At 40.6% G+C, this 20,035-nt stretch overlaps 1 protein-coding gene across 2 annotated transcripts in view; it reads left to right on the forward strand.

Annotated features, from left to right (window-relative positions):
• Window positions 1-20,035, forward strand: part of GRIN2B (glutamate ionotropic receptor NMDA type subunit 2B) — a 442,385-nt gene that overhangs the window by 242,560 nt on the left and 179,790 nt on the right. For both annotated transcript variants that reach the window (XM_066355404.1, XM_066355413.1), the window contains one exon: window positions 16,077-16,675. In XM_066355404.1, the coding sequence (XP_066211501.1) occupies window positions 16,077-16,675 (599 nt within the window). The remainder of the gene's footprint in view (window positions 1-16,076; window positions 16,676-20,035) is intronic.

A 20,035-nucleotide genomic window follows, 5' to 3' on the forward strand; every position in this document is an offset into this window, starting at 1 on the left:
AGGAGAGCTTTGCGCACGTTCCCGTGGCCTTGGAGCACGTGGAAGCGGCTTTCCCACACTGTGTGCTATGTGGCCCAGCTCTTCATTTTCCACTGCGCATGTGCAATCACGTACATTCTGAGGTACCGGGCATCATCCACAAGCTTTATTATTATTATTATTATTATTATTATTATTATTATTATTGGACACATTTGCAAGCATCTTCTGATTAATGCCTATGAAAGGAATGTGGTTTTGTTAGTATTTTTCTCATAGCTTGCTAAAGCAGTCTTTTCTCCAGGTAAACTGTAAATAATCAAGCAAATTACTTGATTCATCTCTAAGTAAATTGTATTCACTTCCTGTGCCCAGTTCTATGCCAGGTGCTACATGCTGAGCAAACACCAGTGTCTGGATAGGTGCAAGGACAGAGAGAGGACAGCTGTCAGTATATAATCCTGCCCTTTGGGGATGTGCCTAAGAATTTGGGAAGGTGTGTACAAAGTTGTGGGTATCAGTGCAGCTGGCTCACCATCCCTTCTCAGAACTGTTTGACAAAAAGCCATACTTGGATGAACATTACAGTCAGCTAATGCATGAAAACTGAATGGGGAATAAGGAAGGGCCGTGGTGGGAGGGTCTTGTGTGAATGATGGCTGCTGAAAGGAGCTCTGCCCACCACCCCTTGGCTCCAACCGTCTCCAGCCAGGGACTAAGCTGGACTGGCATCAAGATGAGAGTCATTAAGAGGCCATTTTCCTCATGAAAATGGAAAGCTGTAGAATAAATTTCAAGGATGATACTATAAAAGAAAATGCTTGCTTTTTAATTTTTATTAGGCTCTTTAAATGGGTAGGAGCAAACACCAACTAAGTTACTAAAAAATATAAATAAAACCAACTAGTGGTGGGATTCAGATAATTTAACAACTGGTTCTCTGCCCTAATGACCATTTTATTATAAAATATGATATGCTGACCCTGGCCAGTTGGGTCAGCAGTAGAGCATTGGCCAGGCATGTAGATGTCCAGGGTTTGATTCCTGGTCAGGGCGCACAGGAGAAGCACCCATCTACTTATCTACCACTCCTCCTCTTACTTCTCTCTCTTTTTTCCCCTCCTGCAGCCATGACTCAGTTGGCGTGAGTTGGCCCCAGGCGCTGAGGATGGCTCCATGGCTTCTGCCTCAGGCACTAAGAAGAGCTTGGTTGCTGAGCAATGGAGCAACTCCCCAGATGGGCAGAGCATCATCCCCTAGTGGGCTTGCTGCATGGATCCCAGTTGGGGCACATGTAGGAGTCTGTCTCTGCCTCCCCTCCTCTCACTGAATTTAAAAAAAAGTACAAAAAACAAAAATAAGATATATCAAAGGGTAGTTTATTATTTCATGCATTTAATACTTAAATAAGATCAATAAAAGAAGTACACAAAACTAGATTATGTTATAAGAAATAGTTTTAAAATATTAATGAAAAAATATTAAATAATACCTGACAAAAAATACAAGTTGTCACCCCCTAGCTGTTTGGCACTTTTTCTCTTTACATCATATGTTTGCTTACTGAAATAACAAAAGCAAGGGAATTAAAATGTAGTATTTCATCAAGTATGAGTTTTAATGAAATAAATAAACAAATATTACAAGCATAGTTCCGTCAAATTTTTTCACCTGTGGATGGAATGAACATTGCCACAGGCACTTAGAACACATTGTTGTGCAGATGAAGGTTAAAAAAAGAGTAAGGAATGTAAATTTGTGATTTTCCACATTGGGCGCCTACCCAGGCACCCACCTTAGAGAAAACCCTGATTACAAGTGCCATTTTAACAACCAGTTTGCCAAACTCAATAAAAATTAGGTGTCGATACTGCCGAACCAGTGCGAAGCGGCTGAATCCCACCACTGAAATCAACCACAAAAGAGAAACAAACTACCAGGCACTTTATTCTGGGAATGTATTTGGAGAGAGCTGGAAAGCTGTGAGGAACGAATACTCTCCACTCCCAGGGCTGGCTACCTGCTGGGTCTCTCTCAAGGATCTCCTGGTCTATATTTGAAGTCCTTGTGCTTCTCCTGTGCATCTGAAGACTTCTACTTTAGGCTTCCTCTGCTATCCCAGAGCCCCTCTTTTATCATTGTTTCACAGTGCTCACAGCATAGGTTTGACATGGCCGCCAGTCAATTTTACATTACAGAAGACCTGCTCATTCTTTCATTGTTTTTGGTTCATACTCTTGAGAGAGGCTTGATGAGCTGGGTGGGCTCTTTTTTCTGAGCAGCCCAGAGTTCAGGCACTGTCCAGTTTAAGAACGGGCTGCTTTGTTCAGGCACCTGCTTGTGGCTAACAGCCCCTGTGCAGTGCAGAGGAGTGGAGCCTGTGGGCAGGGGAGGTTAATCTAAAAGAAGAATTGGGCACGATGGAGATGATTAGTCACATATCAAAGAAGAAAGCTTAGCTGATTCTGCCTTTAGAAATTATTCACTGAGAAATATGGAAACCCTCTTCTGGAACATATTTAATAAATAAAACCGATTAGGTATCTGAATACTTTTACTGTGGCCAAATCAGGGAAACCTTGACTTTTATGAGAGGGACATCTGGGAGTTACTCTACCTTACAGTAGAAAAGAATTAAGAAGTTGAGAGAATCAAGGAGAGATGAATTTACCTTTCATCACCAAAGATGTGAATATTAAGATCTTAATGTAACAAGGTGACTGATTTGATGGAGTTTTGATAGGAGATTTTTTTGTGGACTCTGTCTAGATAATTTGGATCATCTTTGCACCTAAGTGGAATTCAGAATTATGAATACAAAAAGATATTTCTTTATAAGCCAGGACCGTCTTCTTTTTTTGTATGAAGCATAACTTGTGAACTAAACTGCTTATTTCTAACTTTGTTACTATTTTTATGTGTAACTAACATAAGCATCAACATATAGACAAGGACATTGTATCTACCCCATTTACACCTAGAAGCACCTCTAGTCTAGATTGTCTTTTTTTTGTGTGTGTGTGTGTGGGGGGGGGGGGGGCTTGAGAAACTGTGTTACTGTTCAAGGATTCCATTGTTACTATATATACAATATAGTCATTTAACTTCATGGGGCCAAAAATAAAAGCAGGTCTTCAAATATACCCTTGATTTATCCATAAGAAAATAAGAAAGAACATTGTTTCTTTAATAGACATGGAGGCAGTTTTGAGAACTACTGGCATTTAGGTGGTCATCTACGTATTTTTAAAGAAATGGAGCATATGGACTAATAAGTTGAATTGAAGAAAAATTGACATCAGGCTATTTTTGTGAATTGCTTGGACTTACATTGTAATCCCTAGTCATCTGTATACAAGGAGCACTAAAATAATTGATTGATCTCCTGACCAATTATTGAAACCTGTTGGAGGTCCAGAGGGAAAAGCCTGGTGTAAAGAAATCGAATACACTGAGAGAAGGGAAAGACTGAGAAATATTTTTCTCCTAGGTTTTCTGAAGGAACATGGAAAAGAAAGCTTAACTAAATCAATTTTCAATCACTGGAAGAGAAGAAGGTTTCTTAACTGGGTAGCCTGACTTCATAAAAGACAGTCCTGTCCTGCTAATCTAATCATTTGTGATAAAAATGAAAGATGGGGTAGATCAAGGAGAAAGATTTATATACAATTCATTTAGACTCTAGAATGCCTGAAATAGTGGGCATTAGAGACTTATTGTCTACCTGAGGACAAATCTGAGGCTGAGTTCAAGGCCAGTGTTACTTATATTTCTATCCACAGTCTGGTATTTGGATTGAAATGCATGGACCTTCATTTGCTCACTGCACAGAGCTGGTGGGAGAGCTAGCACGGAAAGAGTTCAATAGAAAGACGGGTTAAGAATATAACTGCTCAGCCATACTGCCCTTCGTTCTCCTCATTTCTGTGACACATATTCTAAACCTTATGTTATCATTTAACTTAAGAAAGTCATCAACTATTTTGTATAATTTGATCTTATTTTCCAATTAGCTCACCGTGAAGATTGGGATAATGACTTACACTTTACCTCTACCTCCTATAGCAACTGATAAGCGTTTAATAAATATTTGATTGATTAGCAAACAACAAGATCATAAAAAAACTGGCTGTGTGATGTCTAATAGAAGAATACTGATTATCACTAGTTAGCAGGGCCAGGGTGCCAGTGCAAGATGCATAGGAGTGAAGCTTAAGGAACTCATGAAAATAATCTCTGAACAACTAGGCGTAGGTTTGACTTTTACTTGACAACTGTTATCATTCTGTAGCTCACAATTAAAACAACAGGTGTAGATGGTTCAGACGTGAGCAGGAGAGATGACTAAAGGAGGCTGGAGGATGCATGGTATAGTGGTAGAGTGTGTACACTGTAAGGTCAAACCCAGCTAGATTCTCAAATGAGCAGTGAACTCTGGTGAGTTACTTAACCTCTCTAAAGTTTACTTTCTCTGTTGGTGAAATGGAGAAAGGAATAGGGTTTACTTCCTAGGTATATGAGAATCAATGAACATCATACGTGGATAGCACCTAGTACACAGTAAGCAACTCAGTATTGTAATAAGAACCAAACTAAATAAGAAATAAAAGGAGGGTTCTTTCACACACAATTAGACAAACCATCATTCTTCTTACCATCAGTTTGGTTTAGTGCCATAAACAATTTGAGGGTCTGTTATATGCCTTTCACCAAGGAAAGCAGCATCAAGATACAGATAGGGAAGAATTTCTGAAAGTCAGGACCGCTGGACCCATGGGCCTGTGTAACTGAGGAAAATTGGATTTTCCTTGAGTACTTGGAAAGTCATCTAGTGCCATCTCACATTCTCCCAAACTGGTTTAATTGTGGTCTTGTTCTGAGCTGGAGTGGTATCTCAGGACACTGGTTAATATCTGTTCTTTGAGATCTTGAGTTGGCATTATCTAACAGTTTAAACTGCATTCATAAAAGATCGACATATCAGCACTTTTCAGCAGTAACAAATTAACATCAAAATGTCATTGCTGAGCCATAAGGATGCCCCCATTTTGTTTTGTTAGCATAGATCAAAATTCACAGCCAGCTAATGTGAGTCTGATAACTTCAGGTGAGTTTTTACTACCAGTTCTAAAGATAATGACACTGTGTCTAAGATTCATGCTTGTCTGGGATGATTCATCTACAGGCAGAGGCCCCGCTGTGAAGGATCCAGATTAGAGATTAATGAATGCTACGTCTGATTGTAACATAGCTTTGTTCTCCAAAGAGTCTGATGAGGAAGGGTGAAAAGATAAGCTCTGAGCTTCTTTTTGTTTGAAATACCAATTGGTGTTTTCTTTAAAGAGCTCTTTTTTCTGCTTGCATGCTTCCATCAGAGGCAAAGTATTGAAGTGAAATTCTGTGAACTATAGAAATGTTGGAGACCACTGAATGTGGTTTATAAACACATACATAAACTTCAAAGTAAGAATGAATAAACAAACCATCCATTTGCTTGTCAAATTCTTATTTGCAGGAAAGAACTTGCCAACTTTGATATCTTTCTTGGGTGATGGCTGTTGCTCATTCCCATTTGGCCATCTTCCAGAGTCGAGTTGAGATAATGATAGCATTTCAGCTCCCCGGGGGCCCAGAAGAGAGTATGGAAACACTGGTCGGACTTAGGCTGTGGGCCCATTAGGTCTTTATCTGTGGAACTAGGACTGTGGGAAAAGGGAGACAAAGAAGGAAGAAGCCTCATCCTGGGCTGCAGTGCTGATGACGGCAGGGACAAGATGGTTCCCAGGAAGGTTGGCAGGGTTGGTGTTGCTAAGCCAGAGGGGACGAGCTGGGCCAGAGAGAGGGACCCTTGACTGTGTTAGAAGCTGGATCACCAGTATTCTGTACCTTTGAAACCAACTGTTATTTCTTCTTTGTATGGGTCAAGAAATGAATATGCTATTTTCTAGGACTACAGTCAAAGTTGTGTGTTAAGAAAAATAGTGTTAGTGTGCCCCTCCCAGTCTCAGGTTAGGAGCCAGGTATCTGTTCTGGTAGAGTACATCATACTCTCAATGAGACTGCATGTGCCCATGACTCCAGCACAACAGGGAAAGAAAGTGAAGGTTAAGCAATTGGGAACTCTGAAGTCTTGAAAATTCATGTTTAGTGCTAATAACCAAGCCATAAATGAGGCATTGCAAAAGTAAGGGTTTTTCTTGTGGAAAAGGGGAACAATTTTCAGTATAAAATAAACAGAGAAAATCTCAAATAAACTTGGATGAAACCAGTCAGATATTGCACACCATTTTCACTCTGCTGAGTCTGGGCATGGTGCTATCTGAACAGTAGTCTAAGGAGGGTCAGTAGGCTGGGAATGACTGCAGTTTACCTTGCCATGAGGCTGCCGGCCAGAGGGTGGGGCTAGCAAACTCTGAGAAACCAGTTTTAGACCAAATAACCCACTTGGTGTGATTCAGATTGGTGGGGTATGCAGGCAGTTGTTGTAATAGTGAACAAAGCAACATAAACCTGTTGGCATAGTAATATGCTAAACCTGCCACAGTTAAGGCCAAGAAAGGTGTGTTAGACCTCAGCTGGCATCTGCAGATACAGAGAATAGGGTCCAGCATCAAGGCTGAGAGCACTTGGTCAGGGACTGTGCAAAAGAGACGTTCTGAGTAGGGCTTCTCATCCAATGTGGATGGAATGAAACTCAGTACCTGAAGAAGAAACTTAGTCCCTTGAACTGTGCACATGATAAGGCTGGTAAGAAGGAAGGGTTCTGGGTGAGCATGTTTACACCGAGCCAGGCTTATGTCAGGTACACAGAATCATGGGCTTAGAGTAGCCCAGACAGCTTTAGATGTTGTTGGTGAGTCCTGACCAGTCCTTGTTTAAAGACTGGAAGGCATGCCAATTTTAAGTCCTCCAATCAAGTGAGGTCAAGAAAGGCAAGTGTAACAAGTGGTTGAAGAAGTGTGTGTCTGTATAATTTTACTCTGCTTTTATGCAATTTTATTTTTATTTCTGGAGCCCTTCAAAACAAATTGCTGGGTCAAAAGGCAGTTCCACTTTTAATTTTTTGAGGAATCTCCATACTGTCTTCCACAGTGGCTGCACCAGTCTGCATTCCCACCAGCAGTGCAGGAGGGTTCCTTTTTCTCCACATCCTCGCCAGCACTTATTCTGTGTTGTTTTGTTGATGAGCGCCATTCTGACTGGTGTGAGGTGGTATCTCATTGTGGTTTTAATTTGCATTTCTCTAATGATTAGTGATGTTGAGCACTTTTTCATATGCCTATTGGCCATGAAAAAGAAGGAAATATTACCTTTTGCGACAACATGGATGGACCTGGAAACTATTATGTTAAGTGAAATAAGCCAGGCAGAAAAAGAGAAAAATCTTATGACCTCACTCATCTGAGGAATCCAATGAACAATGTGAACTACGGAACAGAACTGAGACAGAGGAGAGATCAAAGGGACCAGAGGAAAATAGGACAGTGGGAAGGGGATGGTAGGATGGGATAAACCTGAAGGGAAGGGGGGAGGGCACTGTGGGGAGGGGGACAAGGAAGATGTTGAGGGGAATATGGGGGAGGGGGGTGCATCAGGGCAACACTAGAATCTATGTAAACACAATAAATTAAAAAAACAACAAAACACATTGCCTCTTCTAAATGGAGAACAAAAATTGGTTTAGAAGATATGAATAAATTCAAAGGCAAGCTGATTGTGAACAGTGATACTTTGCTGTCTGTGACAAAGTAGCAATCGGTTTTCCAATCTAGGGACTTAGAAAAACTGACCCCTGGATGTTTGATGAGAAAAACTTTCTCAGTAAACTTCATTATGCCATTGGAGACAATGGCTTGTTAACCTGTGCCAAAAGAGCATGATTGGTCTAAATTATAAATTCAGCAATGCTTTGTCTTTCTGTATAGAACAGGGACAGAGGACAGAGAGATCTTTGTTTTCCAGAGATACACGTGTATGAACCAATATCTGGAAACAGTGCTTTTGTTAATTTTAGCAACAAATGAGGTACTAGCACTTATAGTTTGATCAAATATAAAATTTGTTTTCTGTCCTTCCCCTCTCAGGGCAACTCCTCACTTATCTATCCCATTGGTGTATGAATGTGATGTTCTGAGCAAATAGGTATGAAGAGATGGGAATGCTAATTTATTTGAGACAAATATCAACATCTCTGCTCTGAAAAATGCTGCTAGTACCTCAAGTACCATCACAGGCTTGTTATAACTCCGTTCTTTAATAATTATCACAATTCTTTTGTAAACTCTACCCTCTCAACTTAAATTAAATGAATGAAAAGATTTTGATAGCATAGTCAGTTTTATTATTTTTTTTAATAATTTTTTTTTTTAATGGGGCGACATCAATAAATCAGGATACATATATTCAAAGATAAGAAGTCCAGGTTATCTTGTCATTCAATTATGTTGCATACCCATCACCCAAAGTCAGATTGTCCTCTGTCACCTTCGCATAGTCAGTTTTAAATTTTATGTTTCATACATAGTAAAAAATGTTTTGTTTTCCCTAGGTGATAATGGTTTAATTTTATGATGGCTTCCTTTTTATCTCATAAAATGTCCAGATCTATATTAGTGTTGAACACATTTGACTTTGTAAACCTGTCTCAGTAAATTTGATCTGCTGTTGATATTTCTACTGCCTAATTAATACTGTTGGTTTCATTTATTGCACTATTTTTCTCTATCCATTGCATTTTTCTCAACTTTCTCTATTCCCCTACCTTCTTCCCTTGTGTTTATTTAAAAGTACATTTATTCAGTCACAGGACTTGATTGTTGCTGAACATGACAGCTTGCTTTTTTATAGAAAAGAGACTCTTAATGAAAATACAAGTCAATCCATCTGAGAGTTGTTTTGATATGCATAATGGAGCAGGCCATTTAATTTCAGATGAAATGAAATGGCCTTGTTAGGATTTTGGCAGTCCTGCTACCTTCCTGAGGAGCACAAACGCATTTCAGAGGTTCTCTTGTATTCTCTGGGCCCTTTGATCCCTGACTTTAATTCTATAATTCATTCAGGCATCCTAGCGAGAGCGAATCTGCCTTTTACTTTTTCCCTTCTTATTGCCCTAACTGTTGCTTGTAAGCTTTCTTCTTGCTGAAAAATTGTCTGTGGGACCTAGAGTAGGAAGACCTTGTAGGCATTCTCAAAGGGAGTCTCTTTAGTTTCTCAGCTGTGGCTCAAAGTTGGTGATTGAAACATATCCAAAAGGGAGACACAGTCATGGAGGAAAATGGGGCAAAATTCAAGGAGAATACAAAATTATCTTCTGAAAGAACAAATACGAAAAAGAAGGCTGGCTTCTGCTGGGAGCTCTTAGTCATCCAGAGTGGCTTTTACATGAGCCCAGCCCAGTCTGTTTGGATTTCTCCTCATGGGCTTTTGAAAACCCAGAGTGCTCTCCTTTGCAGTCAAAGGTTTTAAAAAAAGTATAGATGTGGCATTTAACAGACAAGAAAGATCATGATTCTCCACCATAAGCTCCCATTGAGTGTTTCAGTTCTGATATTTCTGATTAATGACAAAGCTGAAGAAACTCAGGCGTTTTCTCTGTCTTACAAAACATTGCTCACAAACCTCAGACACGATTCAAAACCAGCCTAAATAGCTAACAGCAGCCTCAGTCCACTGAAAAAAAAAAGATAGTGTGGAATCAGAATGTATAGTCACCAAAAAGGGGTCTCTTGGAATTAAGTGAGGAGGGAAAATTCTTCCCTCAGTTTGGGAGAGGAAAGGGATTCTGTCTCCCATTGCCTGAATCTACTCTACGCTCAGTGTGGAAAAATTAAAGAACTACTCAGGACTTCCCTAGGAAGCTGGGGTAACCCTGTTCTCTCATCTCATCATTTCCCACTTGCATTCTAATCTGGTGGTAGTGGAGAAAGTTTTCAGCAAAAAGACTGGCAGTTCTAGCCTTGTATCAGACACACCGATCCTCTTCTAACTGAAGTTAGAAGGAGAACAGAAGGATTTTCTCTACTTGTGTACTATGATGAGAAAGTGGAAGGAAAGCCAGATTTATTTAATCTAAAACTCCATTGATGTTTTAGCAGGATCATAATTCCTAAGATGTTATAAAGTACTAACATTTAAATAATGTGAGAGACTTTATGATACTAGAAAAATATAATCTCAATTGGATAGCCAACAAAGATAAATTAGATTTGAGGATTATCTGTTTATATCTTTAATTACCAAACGTTTAATGCAACACATATCTACTGACAGCCCACAGTGTATTGGTCCGGCCCCATTCTAGGTGCTGAGTTATACTAATGAACAAAACAATAATGATCTCTGCCCTTATGGTGTTTACACTCTAGTTGGGAAGAAGCAGTAAGTTCATAATAAATATATCAAATAAGTACTCGTGTAGTCTGTTAAATGGTGCTAAATTCTATGACAAACAAGAAAAAGTAGAACAGGGTAAGAGGGATCAGACAAGCATTAGTATTTCATTGCAGGGTCAGAATTGGGTTGTGTTTACAACAGGAGGTTTTAGCAAAGACTTGAAACAGGTGCATGTGTTAACCCTGAGGATACCTGGTTAGCTGGAGGAAAAGTGTTTCAGGGACAGCAGATTGCTAGAATGAAGGTCTGAGAAGGAACGTGTGAGTATGTTCAAGGGAGGTCAGAGTGCAGGGAGCAGAGTGAGAAAGAGAGTAGGAAGATGCGGGCTCTGTGGGACCATGGGGGCCTAGTCAAGAGTGTTGGCTCGTCTTTGTAGTGAATTGGGCAGCCATTAAGACAGAGATTAACATTTTACAATTTAGGTGTTGAAAAGATCTTGATTCTTTGTTGAGTCTAGTCTGTATGGGGCAGAGGGAGGCAGGCCATTTGGAGACTCTGGTAGCGATTTGGTGAAGGATGATGGTGGCTTAAATAGGGCTGGTGGAAAAAGGTGGTATTCTAGATACACTCTGAAGGTCAGCTGTCAAGGTTGATTGATTGGATATAGGGTTCCAAAGAAAGAGAGGAATTGGCACTGGAGGGTAAACTTGCCGTTAACTACAATGGGAAAGGCCGAGTTCAGTTTTGGAAATGTTGGAAATGTTTCTAAAGATATCTAAGTGGACATGTAGAATAGGCCGTGTGACAGAAGTCGGAAGCTTTGGAAGAAAGAAGTGTGTAAGTGGTTGACTTATAAATAGGATTTTAATCAGAAGACTGGATGAGATCTCTGAGGAGGTGAATGTTGACAGAAACGCTATGAGGACTAAAGATTGACTCTGGGGCACTCCAGCTTCAAAAGCTCTGAAGGAAGAGGAGAAACCAGCAAAGGAACAGCAGCCAGTAAGATAGGCGGGAAGTGCAGCGATATGAAGCTCTGGAAACCAAAGGATGAAAGCATATCTGGGAGCGAGTGATTGGTCAGCCATGTCAAGTACCACTTATAGGTAAGGATGGCTGCTGATGGACACTGGAGCTGGCAATAGTGGGGTCACCTTGTCTTTCACAAGAGGTGTTTTAGTGAACTGGTGGGGTTGAAAGTCTGGTTGGAGTTGGTGTAAGAGAATGGGAGAAGAGTAATGGAGGAAGTGAATACAGATGATGCTTTTAAGGAATTTGCTGCAAAGGAGAGTAAAGGATCAGCCAGTAGCATTTCTGCCTCACTGGCTGGATCCAAGGAGGATCCTCTCACATTTTGTACAAGTGTAGTTAATATGTAATTATTCAGGCAAGCTTTATTTTTATTAATAAGCATGTGCCATCAGCATAGAACTTTGGGACCCGATGAGATTATCATGGTCATTTCAGTTAATCTCCCACCGCATAAAAGAAACTTTTTTATAATATTAATATAACAAATACAAATTTTTTTCATACCCCATCTAAGGATCCAGAGATGAATAAGGCACACTTCCTGCTCTTGAGAAACACATATTTTAGAAGCAAGCATATATGCTTCCTGATTGAGAAATGTTATGATAAAAGCACATATAAGATATTGTGAAAGCCCAGGGGAAAGAAAAGTAACTGACTTGAGGAAGTTAGAAAAGGCAATATGCATTTATTTTATTTTTTTTACAATATGCATTTAGAAGCTAACATCTGCACTAGATCTTACAAGGGAGTGTGCCATTTTCCAGCAGAGGGGGGGAGGATCCAATTCAGGTGATACTCCAGCTTCTGTTTGAATGCTTATAGCTAGGAGCTCACTACATTATGAGGCTAATTCCATTTTAAATAGCTATAATTGTTGCAAATCCATTTCTTATGTTGAGCCAAATAATGCCTTCTAGCATTTGTGTTTAGTAGTCCCAATTTCCTTCTCTGGTGCTAATGGTCAAAAACTTATTTTTCTACCATATATTTTATTTCTGTATTTGAAAATAGATACTATGTTCTCTTTTAAGTCATCTCTTCCCATGTTGAAAAAAAAAGGACATGAATAGTCTCAGGTTGGGTTGTCTGAAAAACAGACTCTGAGAGCAAGGCTGCTGTTGCGAGCAGTTTATTAGGGAGAGCTTTTGGGACCAATGCTGAGAAAGGGCAGGAAGATGGGGCGGGAGTGGGCAAAGGGAGTAGAGGTGTGATGCAGTTTTAGTGGAAGCTCCAGCCAACCCAGTTGGGAGTTCTGACGATAGATTAATCCTTCAGAGGATCGGTCCAGAATTAAAGCAAGGACCAGGTCTTTAATTCCATGACGGCCAGTCATTGGGCCAGTTTATTCCAGTCAGAGGGTATGATTTTGGGCAAGATGGTTCTCATCAGCTAACGCAATCCCCAAGGTGGGCTGATGGCTGACACCATTGCCAGGGCATTCTCAGCAGCTGGAGTAGCTAATCGTTTTTTCCTGAAGTGCATCTTCAGGGCAACTGGATGATGCAGAGAAGATCGTCACATGCTGCTAAGTCTATTGATAGTTATTTTCTGAGAAAGATAAAAAACACAATAAAAAAGTACTAACAACCAAACACCATGAACATCAAAGTGATGGGGGTTCAAGATAATGTTTCTAGACTGATGAGGTCTAATGTACAATTTTACTTTTCCTATGCCAGTCATTCATCTCAGTCATGGTGATATACGTGGACTTTATATAAGAATTTGTTAAAGTGTCTCTTGAGGTAAGTTGAAGAAGTACCTTTATGCGATAAATGTGACTGGGAATCTTTACTAGGAGGAGGCTATTGTTCCAAGGACCCCTGCACATCACCATTCAGTAATGATATTAGGAGCTAAAAATGTAAGTGGGCAAGCACAGTGAGCTGCAAACTGAATTATATCTCTGTCCTTCATCTTAGAAGATGACACTGCTTGTGTTGATCACAATGCATGCTGGGTGCCTGCAAAGATGGATGGGTGGCCACCAGTCCTTTCCACTCCATGCACACATGAAGATTGCTCTTTGATTTGTGGCTGTGGCCATAATTCTCAAAGCCTGTCACTGCTTGCAAATTATAGTTAGCCCAAAGCTTTGTTGAAAAAGAGCTATCCCATTCCCGATTGCTGTACACTAGATTGGTGTGTCAACTAAATGAATAAAGCTGGATCACTTGTTATACTGGGAAACATTTGCCCAAGCTATAACTCTCTCTCTTGATTACTGTTTGGCTTCATTAACCTCCTCTTGATGCCACAGATAAAATTGTCATATAAGGCATTCTTATTTAATGAAGGTTGTCAAGATAAAATGGTGGATCTGGGCATTGATGGGAGCAGGAGTCAGAAAAAAGATGGATATAGAGGATGATAGAATTAGAAGTAAGATGAGGACATGGTAGGGGTGAGATGGAACCATATTATTTTTTCTTTCTTACTGTTCCCATACATTGGCTTTCTTTACAAAGCAGCTGGCAGTTTCTTTAAGGAGCTCATTTATAATTGTGAGAGAGTTTTAACAGAGACTAAGAGAGGAGAGGGTCAGGTTGGTATATAATAGATTGGTTTTCTTTTCACTTCAATCTCATCAGCACGGGCCCACTTATTATGGAGCTTCATGGATTTACTCTCAAGGCTGCTTCTCCCTGTGTACTTGAACCAGCTGTGGTTTCACTGTAGATGGAATTATGTGGGTATTCAGGAATGTCCTTATGATAAGACATGTGTGTTTATCATAGAACAGGAGACTATACTTATAATTGGGATCCCTTTCATCCTAAACTGGTACATTTTAAGGCCTATTTGGAAGCCCTTGTCACTTTGTTATATCCACTGGGATTGTGAAAACTCAAGTGATAGTATGTCTCATTTGAGAATCCCCCAAATTCCCTTGAGCTGAAAATATAACAAGAAAAACAAATGACTGTTTATTTAAAGTGATAGCCATTCTGGGAGGCCTCTTCTGTTACCGTCTTCCTTTCCTGTTGTGGTGGTTCTCTTGCTCCTAACAAGTCTTGGAATAATTAAGCATTGCTGTTTTGGATTCCCACTATATCCTATAACCTAAGGACAAGGTCGGCTTTGCTGGAAGAGCAGTACTTATATTACAGTGGAGGAAATCGAGAGCAAGGGGTAGCCACAGCTTAGAACAGACACACACAAAATCATTATTTTATTCCCAACTATTTCCACTCCCTACGCACATATTCTTGGTGCCCCACCCTCTTTACATTTCAGAATTACATGGTCTTGTGGGGCTTCACTTTGACCGTCTGTATAAGCCAGGGGAGGAAGCCATGATAAGCATCATTTTACCCTTAGCGGAAAGAATCCCCCTCGAGTGACTAAGCATCTCCTGGTTCATTCTGGGTAGCCCACGGGAAATGTGAAAAGTTCAAGCCTCGCGGAGCAACAACAGCTCTGGCAGAGCGCAGGGCTGGCAGCTTCTACTGCCGAGCCGGTGTCTTCGGACACCAGCTGGATGTTTTCCAACCTATATTTTTTTTAGTAGTGGGTGCTGCCAAAATACTCGGTGATCTCTCTGTACAGCAGCGTGCTCCTGGACTGGGAAAGAACTAGATCATTTGTTTAAAAGCCTGGTCTCTGGTAACTGTACTTTGAAGCTGTAATCTGGGAGATAAAAAGAACTGCCCATTTGGCAAACACACAGTTTTATTAGCCTAGATTGTTACAAAATGGAGGCAAACCACCAGGAAGCAAATAAGGGCCCTGACCAAGAAGAGGGGAGAGGGGGGCCACTCCCCAGGAGGAAGTCAGGGGAGGATGCACGGCCAGAGAAGGACGAGGCTGCTGCACATCTCAGAATAGTAAGAGTATGGCTTCAGATGGGAGAAATGTAAAATAGCGTCTTCTTCAAAAAGAGGGAAGAGACAGAAGGTTCTCAGACCTCACAGGGGGTTATGTGTCTGATGCCTAGGTCAGAATGAGACTTGTGGCTCTCATTTGTGCTCTAAAATAAAGCTTAACTGCTTGAATGTGAGCTTGAATACAAGTCATTCTAACTTGTGGCTAAGCTATACTGTTTGAACCTGATTCTAACTTGCATATCTCATTATCAGAGAAGACAGAAAACTAACTGTGCTGTTAATTTAACAGATATACCTCTATGGAAAATATACTGACCAAATCTTGTACTATACGTGCTTCTCCCTAGTATCCATACTGATTCCCGCACATCTGCTGGGCCATTGTGCCTATACCACCTTCATATGTAGGTTTAAGTGTAGAGTGATGGCATTTTGTATTATTCACTGTGACTGAGTGATACCCATCCACAAGGCTTGAAAAATGGAAAGTGTGTGTGCGTACATGTGCGAGAGTGTTTGTATAGTTCATTTGACAGTAAAACCTGACCTGAACAGACATGAGACCATTAGAGTCTTTACCACACTTTATGAAACTCTTGATATGTTTTACTATAGAAATATTAGCATTTTTTATTTTAAGAGGCTATCTTAGACTTTAGCAGTAGCCTCAAAGATTTCAGACAAGCAGAGTATAGATCTATGTTGAATATTTTTGGAGTCTAAGAGGTAGTTTTAGAAAGAAAGGTATTACAAATGTTTGCAATTTAAACAGATCTAATGTTAAAGACATTATGTTAAAAATTAAATGATGGACATAAGCATTTCTATTCAATTGGTTCAAATTTTCCCCTATCATCTTTGGTTTGATTTCTCTCTCTCTTTACATTTTTACTTTTCTAGGATGAATCCTCCATGTTCTTCCAGTTTGGCCCATCAATTGAACAGCAAGCTTCTGTAATGCTCAACATCATGGAAGAATACGACTGGTACATCTTTTCTATTGTCACCACCTACTTTCCTGGCTACCAGGACTTTGTAAACAAGATTCGCAGCACCATTGAGAATAGCTTTGTGGGCTGGGAGTTAGAGGAAGTCCTCTTGCTGGACATGTCCCTGGATGATGGAGATTCTAAGATCCAGAACCAGCTCAAGAAACTTCAAAGCCCCATCATTCTTCTTTATTGTACTAAGGAAGAGGCCACCTACATCTTCGAAGTGGCTAACTCAGTCGGGCTGACTGGCTACGGCTACACATGGATTGTGCCTAGTCTGGTGGCAGGGGATACAGACACAGTGCCCTCAGAGTTCCCCACCGGGCTCATCTCTGTGTCCTATGATGAATGGGACTATGGCCTCCCCGCCAGAGTGAGGGACGGAATTGCCATAATCACCACCGCTGCTTCTGACATGCTGTCTGAGCACAGCTTCATCCCCGAGCCCAAGAGCAGTTGTTATAACACCCATGAGAAGAGAATCTACCAGTCCAATATGCTAAATAGGTAAGTACGGCATAGAGGGCTCACTGTTGGGGGAGGTCAGAGTTCAAGTGATATTACTGAGGTTGGACCCTCAGAAAACGGTGGAAAGAGCAGTCCAAGATGTCACAGGTTGTAGGCTGGCCACTGAGATGGCAGTTGTCACTGACCGTGTTCATGTTTCAGATCTAAAGCTTGCTGTGGCTGTGTTCTTGTTCTAAGAAATACAAAACAGCTCCCACTTGTAGGTCATTTACTATGTGTTAGGTATTACACTACGTGTGTTGCACTTTTTACCTCATTTAACCCTCAAGGCACAACTCTATTGATCCGGTTTTACATTTTATAATACAAGGGAATAAGCGTTGTAGGTATCAATTGTGCAAAGTCACACTTCAAGTGAGAGGTTCATTTGGAGTTGAACGCTCTCTGGTCACCATACTCAATCACCCTGAAAGACGCAGGGGGCACAGAAGCAAGGGAGGACCAGCTCACTCACTGCTGCTCTGGGGGAGTGGAGAGCAGGCTACATGGGTCTGCAGGCACGTGGAGAGGATACTTTCTCTAGGTTCTCTCTCCTTCGCTTCTCCTCTCTCTGCCTTTAAGAGTGAGAATGTTACTGTAGAAGCAGTTTTTATGGTTTCTCTTAGCCTGGATTATTCAGTAAAAAGATGAGGGTGGAGTTCTACTCCCCTGACCTCACCTCCTAACCCAGCTATAACTTCAGTGTATCCTCAAAGAGGTAATTATGGAACTGCGTACTGCAGAAAATTCTGTAGAATGCTTTAATGGTTTTGTCATTTGTATCAAATGGCTACATATGCACACTGTAAAATTTCAAACAATGTAGAAGAACATAAAGAAGAAAGCAAAAATGACCTTAAATCTAACTAATGAGAGATAGTCATTGTTGAAAGAATTAGTGGGCATCTTTCAAGACACCTCCTTGTGCAGGTAACTCTGTGTGGATATAAATCTATGATGATTTTGCATAAATGGAAATGTATACATGCTGTTCAAGAACCTGACTTTCTTTTACTCAACAATATGTTTTGGGCATCCATTTTAAATTTATCAACTATACTAGACACATAGAAAAGTATTCAGAAAAACTACCTACTATTTAGCTTAAGAAATAAAATATTAGAAAGTATACTCTGGGGAGGTGACACACATTCAGTGGAAGTTGAATGTGTACCTACTTGTATTTGTTTAACTGTTGGAAGGGAGTTGGACTCTTGCCTTTCAGCTAAAATCCTAAATTCAAAGTTGAAATGACAACTAGTATTAATGTAGCTATATCAGTGATCCAATCACAATATTTTTCTACCTTGACCTTTGCTTTTTCTGCCATGCCTAGTTATCACGACTTGTTTGGTACTCTCTGTCTTGGTTTTCTTCCTGCCTCTGGTATTTCTGTCTCAGGCTCCTTGGCATAGTCCTCTTCTTTTACACATCTCTTAAATATTAGTGCTTCTCAGGGCTCTGTCCAGACCCTCTTCTTTTCTTACTCATTGCCAAGGATACAATTAATGTCTGTAAGTTCCCCCGTTGATACCTCTTGCTGCAATCTCTTGCTGGAGCCCCAGATCTGTATCTCTAACTCACTTTAGAACATGCCATATAGCCAAAGCTGACCTGCTTTTTTCTCCCACCACCTCTAGCCAAATCTGCACCACCTATAAAGGGTACATCCTATTACCCAGTTGCCTAAAATACAAATAAAAATAAAAATATAAATATAAATTTCCGGTACCCTTAATTCTATATCCCTGACACTTAATAGCCAATCATGCCATTTTCTTTGGTTTGCTCTGGAGTGCTTTCACTTATGATCATTTCTGTATCATATCCCAGTCCACCTCTTTCTACCTGCAGTGCTGCAGGGCCCCTGAGTTATCTTCTGGCTCCCAGTTCTGCTTCTTTTGAATCTACACAGCAGCCAAAGTGATCTAAAATGAAAATGTGATGTCATCACTCTCCTGCACAATACCTTTCTATGATTCTTTATTGCCCCTGTAATGAAGTCCCAGTTCCTTAACATGGTTTACAAAGTCTTCCATGGCATGGACCCTCTTGCCTTTCCAAAATTGCCTCATGCTACTTTGCCTTCGATACTGCATTCCCACAATACTGATCTTTTTGTTCTTTGAAAACACCATGTTCTCCCTCGCTTCCAACTCTTTCCACTGCCTTGGATATACTCCCCAGGTGCCCCTTCCCACCACTACACAAGTGCAGATGTTCCTTTCCCTGTCTCACACTTTTTATTCTTCAGGGTTCAGTCTTGGCATCGTTTCTATGGGGAAGACTGTCCTGAGCCCTGGACTAATATCACCCTGTAATATGACTTCACTGTATCTTGTGCTTTTCCAATACAGCCATTTTCAAACTATTATAATTGCATGTTTTCTTGTCTGTCTTCCAGGTAAGTCCTGTGAAAGCAGTGACCTTTCTGTCTTACTTATTTCTATGTCCCCCACTCCTAGTACAGTGTGTGTCCCAGCAAAGACACTTGGAATGAATGAATGATGTCCTCCAAGGTGCTGAGTTGCCCAGTGCATACTTTCCCTACAGGAGTTTTCTTCTTCTGTTCCTTTTTGCAAGATAATAGAGATTTTCTTTAAAAACTTACTATTTATGCTGTATGGTGCATTCATGTTTTCTCCCACTGTTATTAGTGTTAAGTTAAAATTTGAATTAGATTATTTCACCAAATGTTTGTTCATTAAAACAATGCTAACAATGAAAGAATATTGAGACTAAAACATTTGCTAAACAACACGAAAAACTCAAGTGGGTGTTACCTGCAAGTCCATAAATGTGGTCCAGGGTACCTGCTTTTATCTTAAACCATTCTCTGGATAAACAGAGATCTGAAAATATTATTATCTCTCATCTGGCTTACTTACATTAGAATGTAAAAGTTATTTCTCAAGCCTGGCCTCTAACCATTGTGTCTTTAAAACCACCCCATGGTTCAAACCTTCGTCACCATCACTTATGGCCACTCTGGAAATAGCCCTCCTGGGTTCTCTGTATCTCTTCCTCTGAGGTTATTGTCAAGAGAGCCACAAATGCCCACCTCCATCTTCTCCAGTAAAGCAGTCTGAAAAGGAACAGGGATGACCCAGTGCAGATGATTCATAGATTCCGCGAGTACCAGTGTAGAGCAGAGAGAAAAGGTCCACCTTCATTTCATTTCCCAAGCACACTGTGTCAAGTGTCTTCGGACCTCAGTGGGCTTCTCCACTAAGAAGTTTCCTCTATGAGCTCTGCCTCTGCCCCAGTTCCATGGTTTTTTTAGATTTCTGTATCTAACTCTGCAGGACGCTTTCTCTTGGCTTCTTCCCGTCTGTATACTATGTCCCTCGCTCATCTCCT

Source organism: Saccopteryx leptura, chromosome 1 (assembly GCF_036850995.1).
Source record: "Saccopteryx leptura isolate mSacLep1 chromosome 1, mSacLep1_pri_phased_curated, whole genome shotgun sequence".
NCBI lineage: Eukaryota > Metazoa > Chordata > Mammalia > Chiroptera > Emballonuridae > Saccopteryx > Saccopteryx leptura.